The 17,392-nt window shown below is 38.1% G+C and overlaps 1 protein-coding gene across 1 annotated transcript in view; it reads left to right on the forward strand.

Moving 5' to 3' along the window:
- The window catches only part of LOC143406544 (rap guanine nucleotide exchange factor 5-like), a 55,698-nt gene that overhangs the window by 34,966 nt on the left and 3,340 nt on the right, over positions 1-17,392 (forward strand). The window contains exons 2-5 of the mRNA XM_076865391.2: positions 1,104-1,151; positions 2,992-3,098; positions 7,830-7,951; positions 9,439-9,606. Coding sequence (XP_076721506.2) covers positions 1,104-1,151; positions 2,992-3,098; positions 7,830-7,951; positions 9,439-9,606 — 445 coding nt within the window. The remainder of the gene's footprint in view (positions 1-1,103; positions 1,152-2,991; positions 3,099-7,829; positions 7,952-9,438; positions 9,607-17,392) is intronic.

Genomic DNA, 17,392 nt, shown 5'->3' on the forward strand with positions numbered 1-17,392 from the left:
AGGAAGTGATAATCATTCTCCATTGTGCTCAGGCACATGTGGGTGATGGTGCTGCTTACAAGATTGTTGGGTAGGAGAAATTAGCTCACGCAATTCAAACCATTCAGCAAATACTTATTTAGTTGATATGGATATATGAATATGGGTATATGAATAGCTAAAATAAATGAATAGAAAAATAAGCATCTTGATGTTAGGTTGTGTGCTAGATGTTGTGAAAACCAAGCAATCAAGTTTCCAACACTTTTTCAATGAGCTTATGGATTCTATGGAGTGAATGGTTGCACAATGCAGAGCACCTAGGGATACTGTGTGCATAAGAGTAAAACAAAGAGCTCCAGAGAAGAACAAAACCCTGTGGGAGGAGCTTCACTCAGGAGGCCATGCACACACCTGGACTTTGAAGTCATTGGGGTTCAGGGAAGCATCAAGGAAAATGGAAGTTTTTAACATGGAGAATGGTGTGACCTGAGGCAGGGATATGAGTGGCATGCTCTTCTGACAAGTATATCTTACTCAATTGCAGAAGACTTATATGGAGATGGAGAGAGAACACTTCAAATGTCTAGGAGGCAGGCTGTGGTGGGGCCAGTGACCCAGGGTTCATTCCCACAAGCAATAAAGTACCTGCTTCTGAGTGGAAGGGATGGTTTTAGGATATTTGCTTAGTTAAGGTTGGTAGGATGGCTTGAAGCGGGGTGACTAGAAGACAGAGAAATCCACTGGGAAGCTGATGTATCAGTTGAGGTGGACAGTGATGAGGGTCTGAGTGGAGGTGGTGAACATGGACATGAAAAGGAGAAATGGAATCCCAATCACATTAAGAATAAAATGATGAGGACAGAACCCAGACTTTCTATGTTGCTTTTGTTGGTTGTACTTCCTAGTTTGGGAGCTGGCCAAGTAGACTATCCTGAGGCCCTTTTGGTATGAATGTTGACCAGAAACACCAAGTCAGAATAAGGAGGCTAATCCCATATGGCTCATGGCTGAGATTTAAACTCAATTTTTAGCAGGTATACCTCCCAGGCCTACCATTATTGCCTTTGGTACAAAGGTTTCCTTGATTCTAATTTTTCCCTCTTGCTTTTCTCTTAAAATAGACTCTGTCAAGAAGAATTTCCAATCCGTACCTTGAACATACTCCTCAGGTATGATTTTTCAGTTTTCTTTCTCTTACTGCATTTTCTGTAACAACGATTCACAAATTCTGGTGCAGAATTCTTCAGTTATTGCTGTTGCCTCTGTTCCTGACCTCATGGGGTTTTGCAAAGATTCTGCAGTGATCACATTTTCTACCCACCAGGGATGACACAGGGAAAGTGATTGAGATGCTCCGTTCACAGTGTCATGATGCAGGATGTTCACAGGATGGGTGTGGGTAATTCTTGTTTTCTACACCCTTTATATGGATGCATTATCGATGTGGCAGAGTATATATGTAATATATTTTTCAATTTTTTGTATTGATAGAAATGGCATATTTTGCAAATAGTGAGGAGTTTACACTGAAAACTGTGTAAGATGTATGTGTATAGTTATCTACTGGAGGGATACATCCTGTGTGCTCAATGCTGAGAAAAGATAGGGACATCTTTTCTGTGTTGCATTAAAGAATTAGTTTACGAATATTTACATTCTCTAGGATACCAGGAGACTGAGTTTTCTGAGGGCTAGGATGTTTTCTATCTTGTTCCCCACTGTAACTGCAGCATCTAGAAAAGACCTGACATTGGCAGCTGCTCAATCAATGTCTCTTGAATGACTGATTGAATGAAGCTTCTGTGATGTCAGGACAAGTCAAGTGTCAACTGACTCATACGTCTTCCTTGGTAATACTTTCTGTCATCTGACTTGTTCCAAGTTTTGATTTTTTTTAAAAAAATATGTTTACATGTTAAAGCTAAATCATTTCCTGCCCTTTTCACTTTCTCATCAGGTTGCATTTTGGTGATAGTATTGGGATAATTAAAGAAGTATAAGGACAGGGTTAACATGTTCCCTGTCAAGTCATTATCAAGACATTATCAATTTATTTGCTTCAAGAGAAGTCATAAATGTTTTATAGGTTCAGAAAGAGTTCACCAATAGAACTGGGGACATAGCCACATGGTAGATTGCTTGCCTAGTAGGCATGAGCCTGGGGTTCAATCCCCAGCACCACCACCAAAACAACAACAACAACAACAAATTTACCAGTAAACATTCAAAAAGATGTAAGCTTGCACCTACCAACGTTTACAAATTTTCATGAGTATTTATGTTATGCAGATAGCTCATTTTCATTTAGCTTCCTTTGCTTATGTGCTGCTATAGAGGAAGGCGCAATTAGAAAGGAAGACCTAGACTTCTCTAGAGCTGAGAAGTAGCCTCCTTCATCTCTAAGAATCAGAGGCTCATATGAGGAAATTAAAAGATTAAAAAAGAAGCTAAATGAAAATTTTATCTGATAGGAGGAATTGTGAAATACTATAGATGGAACCAAGATGCTTGGAATTAGCTGTGAGTTCAGCAGTTGAATATCACTTCAAAGCAAAGCAGCCTGCTGTCAAATTGTGTCATGGTTCAAGATGTTCACTGAATAAGGAAAAAAATTATTTTTTCATCTTCCAAGACCTTTATATGAATGCATTATCAATATGGCAGAGTTAGTATATAAGTATTCTTCAACTTGCTGCAGTGATAGAAACACTATATTTAAAAAATAGTAGGTGTAAAAAAGCTTTGTGTTTTAAAAGGAAATTATTTATAATTACATTTAGGAAAAGAACTTTTAGAATTTGAAAAATAGTTATTATAGCCTAATAGCATAAGTGGACCAGTAGCTAAAATAAAATAAGGTAATTATAGGTTTGTAGCTACATAGGCTAAAATGTGTCTCAAGCTTAGGGATTTGGTCATGATTTTTTATATATAGCATGCTATTGGGAGCTCACACATTATCATGTTATTGTCCTACATTTACAATGAATGTTTGTCTTTTTCATTTAGATTTATGGAGAGAATTCTTCATGTGCAGGAAGAGCACTGAGAAATATTATTATCATTCAGGCTGCTGACCTGGTGAAGGACAGAGTGAACCTTAAGGGGTTTTACAGGTAACACAGTTTCTTAACACCATATCAAAAACTTTCCTTCAGGGAGAAAAAAACCTCACAAAACAAAACAACAACAACAAAAACCCAGCTTGTGTTAAATTGTGACCTTGATCATAGAGAGGTGGGTCATATCAGTACCAGTAGTGGAGGGGTTGCTGTGTTCTGTCTGTGGAGGATTCTGGTGATAACTTTTCTTTTGTTAAACTTATCTTCTGTTTGTTTACTGTAAGGCTCTGGTTCTGAAGTTAGGGTACAGAATACCCAGCTGCAAGTGTAGATTCAGTTGTGCTTCCTCTGAGATGTGGTATTTTATATTTTCTTGACTGTGTGTTGTCCTAATAAATAATTAGAAATACAGGTCCCTTCTTCAAGGATTTAATTACGCTCCTGTGGGGATTCTTTGGCGGTCCATGAACAGAGAGAGAGCTGCCTCACCCTCCAGGTGAGAGTGAATTCCATAAAAGGTACTGTTTCAAGTGGGGAGAGGAGAATTGGTGGAACATGAGGCTTACCCACCCTGCTAGTGAGTAAGAGCAGAGATATATTTAAGTAAGCAAGTACGTTCTTGGCCAAGTTTAGAGTAAAACTGGACCAATAGTGTGATTCCTTATAAAGTTTGGAGCACATGTTTGCAATTTACGGAAAGCCAAAAGTGGATTATCAGCTCTTTATTTTGCCAGGTGAAGATATGAAGCCATACCAAATGATACCAGAAGAAAATTATAAAAATAAAACAAATAGAAACTACTATCATTTATTATCACTCTTCTTTAAGAAATGACATTTTAATACCATAAAGAATAGGAACAGTACTCAGAATAAATGTTTTCAAAAAAAGTAGATGTATTCTCAGAATAAAGGATGTTCTTTTCAGTTAAATAAATTTAGTTTTATGAAAAATTCATATTTATAATATTCCTGTTTTTTTCCACTGGCCACAGATGGGAAACATTTCATCATGGCCTGGATTCTGGGGATAGCAATACTTAGGCTATTGGAAGAAGAGGACTTTTTTTATTGAGGCATAAATTATATACAATAAAATGCACAAGTCTTAAGTATGCATCTTGATAAGTTTTTTATTTATTGTATACTTATGTAGTCATTATCTATGTAACCACTCTGAAGATATAGAGTATTTTCATGTCTTAGAAAGTTCCTGCAGGCCTTTAAACAGTTAGTAACTTTTCCTTGCAACCAACCATTTTTTTTAATATAAAAAAATTTGGCAGATTATGTATTCTTAGGAGCCATTAATTAAGAAAATACAAAGTGCGGGGAGGAACCACAATGAATTAACCCTTTAAGGTCCTGTACTAAATCACATAAGGCTTTATGTAAGTTTTGAAAAGATGCTATAAGCTAAATATGACCTGTTCTGTTTATGAACAATGCTTTTGCATATTTGGATTCATGAACATCTTGAAAAAGCTCCATTATGTCCTGTTCTTTTCATTTGAAATTCATAGCCCAAAGTGTGAGAATTACTAGTTCATAGCCCAGGCCACATCAACAGGACAGGAACCAAGAAGGGCTGTGGTGGTTGAACTACTTCATATAGAACCTATTTCTGTCTGTCCGTCTACCTGTCTTTCTCTGATTCATTTATTCAGTAGGTGATGGTATCAACTTTGGGCCCATCTGACTTGTTAAAAAAGTAAAATCATACCTGTGAGTCTTGGGATCTAGTTGTGAGTAAGCTCATAGGATTAATTTCAGTTACTGCATAGGCTATGTGTAAGAGCTATCATTGTTCCTATTCTTATTTTCATTTGTTGAGATCTCCATGGATGTAGATTGAAAAGGGAATTGGGTGGGACGTGTATGTTAATCAGGAAAAAGAGCCATCTACCCAAGTTAGAACAGTTAGAATTTATTGAGAACAGAGCCTGGAGTGTGTGTTTTGCTGTGATTGGAACAGAACTACTTTTCTTTTATAATCTAAAGACTGATTAATGTACTGAGTTTAAAGATGAAGTGCTAGTATGATTGCTTTGAGTGGATCATTTTCATTTTTCTGGTAGTAAATTGAAGTAAAGTGTTCTCCATGTACTATGTAAGAATTCACTTTCAAGACTTTGAAAAGTTTTCTTTTCATTTCATACTGTAGGAGGAGTCCCACTGGCTTCTGAGACTTCTTTCCTTTGCATAAATAAGTCACTAAATACCACCATCCCACTTGAGGTTAGCATATGCATTACTGTTACTTAATTGCTAAAATTGTAATGGGAGAGAGGAGGAGGCCAAGAAAAAACGAATTTTCCACTCCAGAGATTAGTAAAATTCATGTTTTGTTATAGCAATCACAGAGTTTTGCAGCTCCAGCACCTCTATATCACAGTGTTCCTACCTAGAATTGCAACTGTAGTTAGATCTGCATGTATCAGGAACAATTTCTGGATTGAATACAAGTCTGAAAATACACTGTGGGTAAAAACTGCTGTCAGTAATGAAGTTGCTCTATTCCAACCATCTCTGTTTGTTTTATCACTGCTCTTCCTGTGCTGAGATGATGATATTTTGACCTGATTATTGCAGACTTGGTCAGCAATTCAGGGGTCTAGGTATTAAATGCAGAGGCGATTTGCCTTATTTTGTTTGCTTTAGTGATATTAACGATAGTGCTTATCATTATCCCTCATGTTTTCCCTGGTACAGGTGGATGGTTGAAAGTGATTTAAACATAATATGATAGAATTAGGGGAGGTGTAGAAAAGGATCACATGCAAAGGAAACAGTAGCTTATCTGAAGGGGAGGCACAGTATCCATTAAGATTGTCACTGTAATACCATGTTCTAGACTATGGGCTTAGAACCCTGCCCTCCAAACAGGTTGAGTCTTTCCCAAAGAGAGGGGAGAAGTGGGGGATTGGGGCTTTGTGGTCAACAGTATCACCTGAGGGCTGATTAGGAGTGGGGCTCTCAGGTCCCACACAGCCTTTAGAATCTGTACTTTAACAAGATTCCCCTTCCCTCCTGGATGACTCCTCAGCAAAATTCTGAGAAGCCTGGTCTACTTCACCATTGCACAAGCAGATATATCCACATAGCCACCTTTTGCAACTTGGTGGTTTGTTTAGTAAATAAATGTTTTATTGTGTGATTCCATATTCCAAGTGATGTCATACACTCAGCAGGCTGAGAAGCTGCATTGTTTTGAGAAAATGAATTCAGATGATACAGCATTTAGTCCACAGGACAAAATTGCTCTCAAAGCAATTTGAGACACTGGTTAATTGAGAGAGGCGTTGAGGAATTAGTTAATTAACACTTTGAACCTTGAACATCAAAGATGTCCTGTAAAAGTTAATATCAACCATTTGATCTAATTGTCTCTTTTGTTGATATCTGTTTTCTCATTTTGTTTAAAAAACATCTGTATATTTGACTTTTAATCTTTCTGTTGTCTTCATGTTAACTTGCAAGTAAATAGGTCTGAAACTGGCTTATGTGCCTTAGATTATCTTTTCCATAGTGACACTTTACCCCAAAACATGCTTCATCAAAAGCTAGAATATCTGACCAAGTATCTCAGCAGAGAAGTTCATTACCTATTTTCCTTTATCCCTGAAAACATAGCACCTCATAGCAGTCCTATGTATTGTCAGTTAGGTATGATTCTGAGGTATATGTGACCATGCCAATCACGAGAGATAGAAAAAAAATGTACTTCTATTTTAGGAATACAAATAAATAATGACATCTCTGGTCCTTCAATACTGACTGTAGACTAAAGATCGCCAGTACATGATGCCACTCTTTTTAATTTTCTTTCTTTTTTCTCTTTTTAACATTTTAATACAATTCCACCCTCTTTTCTCATAAGGAAGGGTGGAATTCAATGACGTTTCTGCAAATGAAGAAGCATATTTCAGAAAGTTTTGTTTTTACCCTGAGGCTGATACTGATGGAAAAGTAGGCATGAAGATACTGTTTGTAGTAACCAGGCTGTGGCATTATTGTGTTTTAAGACAGAGTACAAAGAAGGTATTTTATGTTTGGTTACACATATAGCTGGATCTATGGACTTATGATCTAGGCTATTTAACTAGATTGTTTAAATTATATTAGAAAGTTGCATAATCAAATTTGTTGCTTGAGACAAATTTTGGGGCTTAATCTTGGAAGAATCATAAATAGAGCTATTCTTCACCTGCTGTGGTTACAATTTTGTCCCGCCTTCTTGGAATTGTTTTGTTCTCAAAGGGACTAAATAAAAATCTACAAATGGTTGAACCAGAGTTTATCACTACCAACTTGAACAGTGTGGCTTTACCAGGGCAGAAACACTATGTATATAAAGGACTGCTAAATTTATTCCTTTATTTACTCAAACATTATGAACTTATTTTGAGAACTTATTTTGTGCCTCAGGCTTTTGTAATTGTTGGGGATTCACAGTAAGTTGTACAAAGTCACTGTTTTCCTAAAAATTATTTTCTGGAGGCAGAAACAAATATTATTCACTTGAAAAGATGTAGGATTACTACATAAAGGTAATTTGAAGAAAAACTATAAGAGGATTTAACTCTTAAGTTTTCCTAAGAAGTGATATTTAAGCATTAATCTGAAAGATGAATAAGAGGTTATGTCATTTGTTCTTGGCTTGCTTGAACAAATGTTTAAAAAAGCAAGAATATGAAAGGAAATGACATTATACATAACATATTTATTTATTTAGAGGAAAATATGGGGCCAATTTCTCATTATGAATGGTTTGCTTTTGTCCAGGAGGAGCTGTGTTGGGTCAGAACTAGTCGACTGGCTTCTCGAACATTGTCCTTTTGTCCAGTGCAGATCTATGGCCATAGGAGTCTGGCAGCTCCTACTAGACATGGGAATCATGTCATCAGGTTAGTATTATATACTTTATTAAGCTGTTTGACCAAAATATATTTGTGTTTCTAGAGGATGTCACAACCTGGATGGAAATTGTTTTTGAAGGTAAATATCTACAATCATTTTTATTTTCTAATTAAAAGTACCAAGTCATCTTCTGATTCACTTATTTTTATTCACATGTGCTAAAATAATAATTAGGAACTTGTTGATTTAGAGACTAATACCTGTAAAAGGTCTTTCCCTCATCCTTTCCTTTCTCTACTCAAGATTCTACTCACAAAATTTTTTAATCAGTAACATCTTTAGTTGCTTGCTCTGAATGTATTATTTATCTTGCTGTACTTAATCATCAGAAACTGATTTTGTGAGTGGGACGTGTATGCCATTTTAACTGACTATGCCATTTTTAACTGAATGCTTCAAGATATGACCTATGAAGATTAGCTGTTTAAACAGGATAGAAAATAGATGTTAACTTGAATCTAAAATAGATGGTGATATCTCTTTTCTTAGTTGAGCCCAGGGAATTGAAAGATTAGAAACCTAGCAATCTGGATTCTTTAGTGCAAATCTCTCAGGTGCTGGCTCATCACTGAGAAGTCTTTTTTTTTTTCTTTATAGGTAATGAATTTTGAGAGCATACCCCTGGTGCCATTGTGAAAGAGTGGTACAGATGGGGACATGGTTGTAATCTTCTTAGTCAATAATACCTAGCACCTAATACTCTTGTTTAGAAAATTAGTTAACTGCTTTTGTGGAATGGAGGTATTATCAGCTCACTTGCTAGATTCAGCCTTCTGGTTAATAGAACATTCATTTTGTGTTTTTTTTTTTTTGTTGTTGTTGTTTTGGAAAAGTCTACAACTTATAATTCCTTCACTTGTGGGTTTCCAACCATGTTAGTAATGACATTTTGGATCGGGCAAGTCTATGTTGCAGATGCTATCCTGTATGTAATAGAATTTGTGCAGCATCCCTTTCTTCTGCCTTCTAAGTGCCATAATCACAAACACACACTAGAGTTATGACAACCAAAAATGTCTATAGACATCACCAAATGTCTTCTGAGGGGGGCACAGTCACACCTAGTTGAGAACCATGAATCTTGCTAACTTAAAACTTGCTGTCATGTAGTAATTGGGTGTCAGTGAAGAAATTAAATATATTAGCTTGTTTTTGGACACTGAAAAACATTTCTTACCATCCTCTTTGAGTCAGTATTGATTTTATTGGCATTTGTCTCTGAAGCAGAAGAATTATCAAAATCTTGTGAATATGCTGGCAAAACTTCAAGTAATCAAAATAGACTAGCCAATAAATCCTTTTCAATTCAATGGGATAGTGAACATGAATGAGCTTACAATGTAGAATCATAGTCTTACCTCTGGCTTCTCCTTAATAATTATTGGGTTTTCAATTTATTGTTTTATTTTGATTGTCTAAACTATATACTTTAAAAAAACTGATCCATATCTTTTTTTTTTTTAATTTCAAACAGTGGACCAGTATCTGTATTTTCAAGATACTTATGTTTTCTGCCAGTTTTCATCCGATGAATTTAGCTACCTGTACTGTGAATTTGAAAGAGAAGAAGAATGGCAAAATGGTGTCAAACTTCTGTTGCAACTTGTTCCTCTCATTCCTGCGAGAGCTGGCATCTGTGAGCGTAAGTGGGGGTGATCATGCGCCATTGTTAGATGATTCTTAGAGAATGTGTACTGTGTCCAGAGACTTTGCTGTGCTCTTTAAGATCACTATCCAGTTTAGGAGGTAGTTGTACTATTCCAATTTTTTAAATCAATTTTTAAATTTATATATGACAACAGAATGCATTATAATTCATAATACACATATAGAGCACAAATTTTTCATATCTCTGGTTGTAACAAAGAATATTCACACCAATTCGTGTCTTCATACATGTACTTTAGATAATGATGTCTACCATATTCCAAAGAACTATTCCCATTTTTCAGATTCTAGTTCAGAAAGGTAAAATAAATTGCTGAAAATTAAATCCAATTCCTAAATGACCAATGTGGTGTTCAAGTCCCAGATATCTGTGCCTCACCAGCTGCACCACACTGCTCCTGATTTACCATTGCTATATGAGTAGATGATCTAAATTAGGAATAATCATGATTGGGCTTAAATATGAAATGAAATAATAACTCACTTCTTAACCACCAATCCAAGTTGTGACTTTGCTAAGAGAGAGCTCCGCAGACATTTCTGAAAACAATCTAGATGCAATATTTGTCAAATTAAAACACATGCATCATTATCACATGAAGATACTGAATCACTGTATGATTAAAATTAATTAAAATTAGAAGAGGCTTAGGAACAAAACTTTAGCTGTGTTATGGAGACTTTGCCATGCCTTTGTTTATAGTGATAGTGACAAGCTTATTTCAGAAATGAGTTACAAATTAAAATTTTAGCTGAAATCTTTTATATACATAGAATATTTCAGGTCATAGAATATATCTCCATATTGTTAACTCCTTCAAGGGCAAATGAAATTGTCCTCATTTCTTAGGTAAAAAAGTAGGTTCAGTTCAGATAGACATATCTGTATAATGTAACAGAGGTTAGTTACTCTTGTTAATTAAAAGGTGACATTGCTGAATGGTTAATACAGTTTGTTTTTAGGAAACGAAAGTTTCAGGATATTATGAGACACTGTGCTAATAGATTTATTGAAGAGAATATATTTTATGTCAGGTACTGTGCTAAATAAATGCCTTATGTTCCATATTTCATTTTCAGAAGATTTCCATAAGAAAGATACTGTTATTATTCCAATTTATAAGTGAGGAAACTGAGGCACAGGGACCAAGTAACCAGTACAAGTCACACAAAAGTAGCAAGCACAGAGACTCGGTGTTTGGATCCATGTCTTTATAGCTCTAATGTGCCTTCTTTAAACACTTGCTATGGCATCCTTGGAAGTTATGGGAATCATTCTAGTATCCCCTTCTGAAAGAGTATAATCAGAAGCTATGAAAACTGTTTGAGTCGTAAAATGGTATGGATTTTCCCACCACTGCTGTTCATAAAGGGCCTTACAATGAGAAAGCAAAGTTCAATATCACTGAGTAGGCCAAGTACGGAAAATGTTCTTTATTGTAATGTGCTCTTAATAAGGTCAGAAACATCTAAGAAAAGGCAAAGAGCATGTCAATAAACTTTAGAGAGCTTTCTAAGGAGTGGAATGCTTATACACCAGAAGTGGTGTATTGGCTTTGACTCGGAGGGACCAGCATTCACTAGTAGCTCTTCTCAACCATTTCCTGTTCTGCACACGAAATGAATATGTGTGCAATCCCATGGGTGTGCCCAGATTAACAGGGACAGGAAGGCAGCAGAAATAACCTTGCAAGAAGTCTTTGTGATTTAACACTACCTCCTTCTTCCTACCTCAGAAAGCAAATCTGAATGTCAGTGGGTGAGATGATAGTTCTGTGGAAAGCCTGAGTCTCTTCTAATTTCTAAAAATGAAAATACTTTTAAAATTTGAGCTCTAATATGAATTGCAGATGAGTTGCATCTTTTGTCACACTGATCACTTTGGACACAAATGTCAGCTTCTGGAGTTGAGAATCACCATAGCATGCCATGTTTATCAGCAAGTTTTTGCTGTTGGTATGAACATGTGCTTTTGTGAGTGATCACTGACTCCTGCAGACAAATGGTCACTGGGGACCTCTGAACCCTTCTGTCCCCCTTATTATAAGTATTAAATATAAAAAGATAAAATTATTGGAGTGGAGAGAGAGAATTTTTTCCCTGTGCTAGAATTATAAATCAATTCGTGCAATGGTAGAATGTAGTTGATTAAATTTTGGGAAGCCAGGATTCTGTTTATGTAGATTTGGAATGGACTATGGTCAGGGACACTGTCCTCTGACATTTGCATTGTCAAAATCCTTGGCATGGTTCCATACCTATGTTTCCATCCTAACTCCTGCTCTGACCTGGCAATCTCAACCTCTTCAGCCTCTGGCCCACACCAGTTACTCCTCCTGTGATCTGATACTCTTGCTCTCTCCTCTGCCTCTGTCCTTGTGAGTTAAATTCTACCCAACCCTCAAGGTGGAGCCCAAGTCCTACCTTGACCACAAAACTTTCATAATGTCTCTGATCTGGGTTGATCTTTTTTTGGGTAACTTATTGCTCTTGTTCTTTGTAATAAAAAAATAAATAAAAATAAAAACATTTAAATCCATTCTTCTGTGTCACTCTTAGCTATATGTTGTTTCATTTTGATCCACTCTACTTAAATCCCTCTGGATTCTTATATTGTTCATTCATGTTGTTTATTTATGGGCTGAAAACCTTTTTCTTTTTAATAAGCTTTTTTGATATTCAAGAGCTATTAGGTTTGAGAGAACCACTTAATGTCTCTATGTAAACACAATTCTGTTCTATACAAATGCATTTCTAAAAGAGAAAAAAATAAAGGGGATTTCTTTTCTTTTCTTTTTATTTAAAAAAGAATGTTTAAAGTAGGAGGGAAAATGAAGCTGCTGCAAGTTTCCAGGCTAGTTTGAGGGAACAAAATTTCTGTTCTAAACAAAATAACTTTTATACCCCAACTGAATAGATAATTCAAAAGGAGAGAATTGGTTGTTAAGGGTGCTATCTTGGGCAAAGAGAACAGTCATGGTTCCTCATTCAGAATGGCAGCCAAGTCAAGTTACCCAGGGTGTACTTTTTCTAAACTCTGCTTTTGTGATTTGGGTAGGAGGAGAGGAAGAATCGATGGAGAATGAAGAAGTAGCAGTGTAGAGAGGCAGCCTATTCATTCCTTCAGGACCAGGAAGATGTTTCTCTCCAACATTAATTTACTTGAGGATCTAGGCCTTTATGGCAGCTCCCAACTCACCAGGTGTGAGAGGGGCAGGTGTCTGAGCAGACAGAGCCTGTGATCCTTGGATATATAAAAATCTTTCAAGTTACAGAGCAATTGATGCTTGTTATTATTAAAAGACTTGTAGAGGGTTGCCAAAATTGAACTCAGGTTGCACTTAGATATATAAAGCCAAAAAAAATGTAGCTTCTGTGTCTTTTACTAGTGGGATCTTGTGTTGGTTATCTATATGAGTCACCATCCCATTGGGTAGTCAGAAGAAGAAGTCCCAAATTTTTGTCTAGTCCAGTAAAATCATTCTAATGTAGTAATTTTTAAAAATCTTTTTTAAACCACTGTCTCTCAGCATCTTTCTCTGATCCTCAACTAGACATCATCCAGAGACATGATGAGTGGTGTGGGTCCCTGGACCCCTTGTTCTTGACAGTGAAAAACATGGGAGGCTCTCCTGTCCCAGCTGATACTTTCTCTGCTGAAAGCGTCATTGTTATGCGCACAGGTCTACATGTTGTCAAATGCAATGGTTGATTTTCAGTTCTGGTCTTACTTGACAGGTCAGTGTCCCATGGCACACCTGATCACTGCCTTCTGGAAGCAGACTTTCCACTTGGCATCCTTGGTTCTTTATCCCACTGGCTTCTCTTTTGCAGGCTCCCTTGCTTATTCTTCCTCTTCCTGACTGTATTAACTATAGCTTCAATGCTCTGATGTCTTGCTTACTCTGGAGAGACTGCCCCATCCAAAGATAGTCAATTTCTAGCGACAACTCCTGCAAGCTTACTTTTTATATGCAGATCAACCAATCCTAGCCCAGCCTTCTTCCACCTCAGGGCCACTTTCCACCTCCCTAATCACCCCAGGCTCAGGTACCAGGCAACTAAGGGCAGCCTCTATGCCCCAGGGCCTGGTGAAATTATTCAAATTAGTCAGTCCTCAGCCTGTATATCCCACCTCGTCTGCTATGACTTGTGGGAACCACAGAAAATTCTTGCCAGCATTTTCCCTGCCTCCTGACTGACCATATGTCATTCCCCTTCCTCTTGGGAACTGTAACTCTTTTCAGTGGCAGTCTTCTCTGAATCCAGTGTCCTCTGATTATTCAGGTTGGCCACACCTGAACAATAATAAAACCTGTTTTTAAAATACCTCTAAACACGGAGTGTCCCAGAGCAGTCTTTAGTCTTCTCTGCTTTTCTATTGCCTCTTTGGATACACCCTCACCCAGTCATGTATTTAATGTCAGTTCTGTAGCAATGGCTCCCAAAATTCAGGTCCCCTTAACACCCTGTGAAACATGGCACCCACCCCCCACTCCCACCCCCAGACTTCCTCACCTCTGCTCTCTTTATGCTCATCCTACTTAATTTCTCCTTTTCTACCTGGCATGGGTAAGCAACATGAGAACTCCACTGGCAGCGTTAGTTTCTGAAAGGTGCTGGATTCACACTCTTAGACTGCGTAAGTTCAAGTTCAAGTCTGCCATTCCAATGTCCCAAATCTACCATGTATACTTCTGACATTTTCTCACTGGATTCTCATGATACCTGGATAGAAAGCAATACTGTTCAGGTAAACAAATGGATTTTCAAGTATTTTCCAAAACCTTTTCCACAATGAAACTCAGCTGAAATTTTGTATTAAGATATTAGGTAACAAAAACTTCCATCTGTCTCTTTAAATGTTTTTATAGAAAATATTACTCTGCTCTTAGTCTTTGTTATTACTCATCACTCCCTCTCCCAAGGTAGCCTGGAATCCTCCAAAATTTCCATTGTTTATAGACAAGGCTTATTCCACATATGGGAACAGATGGCTTACTCTTTATTATAGCACATATTTCGCAGAGGGGTAGGTCAGGTGCCGGGGGCACTCAACCACTGAGCCACATCCCCAGACCTTTTTTGTATTTTATTTAGAGACAGGGTCTCACTGAATTGCTTAGCACCTTGCAATTGCCGAGGCTGGATTTGAACTCTGGATCCTCCTGTCTCAGACTCCAGAGCCACTGGGATTATAGGCCTGTATCACTGTGCTGGGCCAGAGCACATCTTTAGTTAAGTGTACTACAGGAATTCCAGCATAAATTAAACTTGTAAGTGCTGGGGTAGCTCATGGTAGAGCACTAGGCTCAGTCATGAGTTGAGCATAGCATATGTGAGGTTGATCAAAGTGTTCAAACTTTCAGTCATGAGTTGAGCCTAGAATGTATGAGGTCCTGGGTTCAAAAAAAAAGTTTTTAGGATTGGGGTACATGAGCCTTTGAAATGAAGCTGTTTAGTTAAATATGAAGTATTAGTCTTAAATTCCTCAAAATAAAATGTGAAAAAGATATCAGTATCTGATTTTATTTAATTTTAGACTAATATATCACTGTGTACTCTGGACCTTTAATGAAACCTGTCATGTTCACAATCTGTCACTGTTTTGTAAATTTCCTTTGTCAGCAAAACTAGCAGTCTGACTCTATGAAAAATGATTTTCTTTCAAGAGGTGAACAGGTGTTTGCATTCATGATATCAAGATCTCAAGAAAAATGTAATTCTCATTCCTCTGCCATCTTACTTTAAGAAAAAAAAGATAGGAATTTGCTCTGTTAAAAGCAAATATATATGGACCTCTTCAGAATATCACAGTTAAGGGCGGGGAAAGAGGACAATGTTGATCAAAGGATTCAAACTTTCAGTCATGAGTTGAGCAAGTTCTGAGGATCTAACATGCAGATGGGTAGCAATGCTGACCACTATATATACCATGTGTACAGAGATCAAATCACCACCCTTAAATACACACTGTACACCTTAAATATACACTGTCTTTACTCCTTAAAGACAACTTTGGTTTTATCTGAGATAGGGCGCTAGTCACTCCAGGATTTTGAGTGAGGAGAGATGTGCTATATCTTACATTTTTGCAAGATCACTGTGGCTCTTGGGTCCAGGTGAGAGATGTGGCTGTGACCACAGTGGTGGTGATGGAGGTGGTGAGAAGTGGGCGATCCACTTTGAAGGAGCAGCCAACAGGATTTCAGGATGGGTATAGCAGCAAGTGTGAGGGAGAGGGAGGTCAAGGATGATTTCCAGCTAGAAGTGGGGAGCTGCTACTCATTAAGGTGGAGAAGGCTGTAGGAAGCTTGTTCTTTTCTCTTTGGGGGAGGGGTGAGTAGAATGATGACATGTCCAGTTTGATGGTTGGTGGGACAAGGGCAGAGGAGCAAGGCTTCTGCCATTCTGTATCCTTACAGTAACACCCTTAAATATTAGATCTCAGAAACTTACAAAGACATTGGCACCAGGACTCGGCACTCTCCCTTGGAGAATTAACCAGCTCTGGCCTGTCCTGTTGGTAAACTGAGTCCTTGAGAAGCAACCAGGAGAATTCCCAAAGACAGAACTTGCTGGCTGAGAGTTTTCTACTGGCACAAACACTCAGGGATGGCTCTCCCTTCTTGGGGTCACTTCCTTTCTCTCCTGTCTGTCACTTGCTACTGCTGTTAGTTGCTGATTCCTGCCAAAGTTTCCTTGTTTCTTTTCTTTAACCACTGATACACCAAACCCACAGCTTCTCTCTTGTTCACAGCCCCCTTTGGTAATAATGGAAAATATGCAAATATTAGACTTGATATTTTTTTCTGCAGCATTTGTTTCATTATCTACTTGATCTGATAAGTGAGAACTTTCCTGGGTTCCACTGATGTGTATTTGCACATATAAATAAGACTTTATTTACATTTTATAAGAATACGTTTGCTAAGAAAAGTGAATTATATTTTTGGGCGTTTAGACATATAGAGTTGAGCCAGTGGAATAAGGTAAAAAATGGCCATGGCAGTGACAGTAGAAGAGTAGCCAAGTGCTGCCCTCTCTTTTTTCCCCTTCCTTCTTTCTCAAGCTCTTTAGCTGTCTGCCTGTGAGGGCCAATCCTGTTCCCCTGAGCCTCCTTTACATTAGGGGAGATGCAGGTGGCTGCAGGTGGAGGGGAGATTGAGTTCTGTTGGCAGGAAAGGAAGAATGTTTCTGAAGTTTAGAGCTCTCAGCAGGCAGTGGGGGTAAACCTGAAGAACGGGGTCTGGGAATGGCGAGCCCAGACCTGGGCTCTCGAGAGGTAATTTTGGTATCTACAGGAGATTGGGCAGAAGAAGAGAGAACAGAGCCAAACAAGTGGATTGGAAGGTGATCAGAGTTATGTATTCAAGACAGGTCAAATGCCTGGACTGTCTGAGAGGCCTGGCAGGGGGGGGGGGGGCGCGAGGGACCAAATGAAAGAGGAGGATCTGGTGGTTGGCCAAGGAAGAGATGGCCATGGTATGACCTGGGTGCCACAAGGAGTGAGAGGCCCGGATAGATGTGTCGGCTGGAGGCAAAGGGGTCAGTGTGAGTTAGGTGCAATTCATAGAACCTATCAGAGGCTCACTTGGGTGAGCATAAAGTTCCTGGAATTGCCACATAGAGTCATTTTGAAGGCAGATGGAGAAACAGGGAAGCTCAGAGGGATTCAGAAGCTAGAGAAGGATTTGGGAGTTCTGGGTATAAATCTAAATTGTGGTGACTGAGGTAGTAAAAGTGGGATATGGGCGGCA

Source organism: Callospermophilus lateralis, chromosome 1 (assembly GCF_048772815.1).
Source record: "Callospermophilus lateralis isolate mCalLat2 chromosome 1, mCalLat2.hap1, whole genome shotgun sequence".
Lineage (NCBI taxonomy): Eukaryota > Metazoa > Chordata > Mammalia > Rodentia > Sciuridae > Callospermophilus > Callospermophilus lateralis.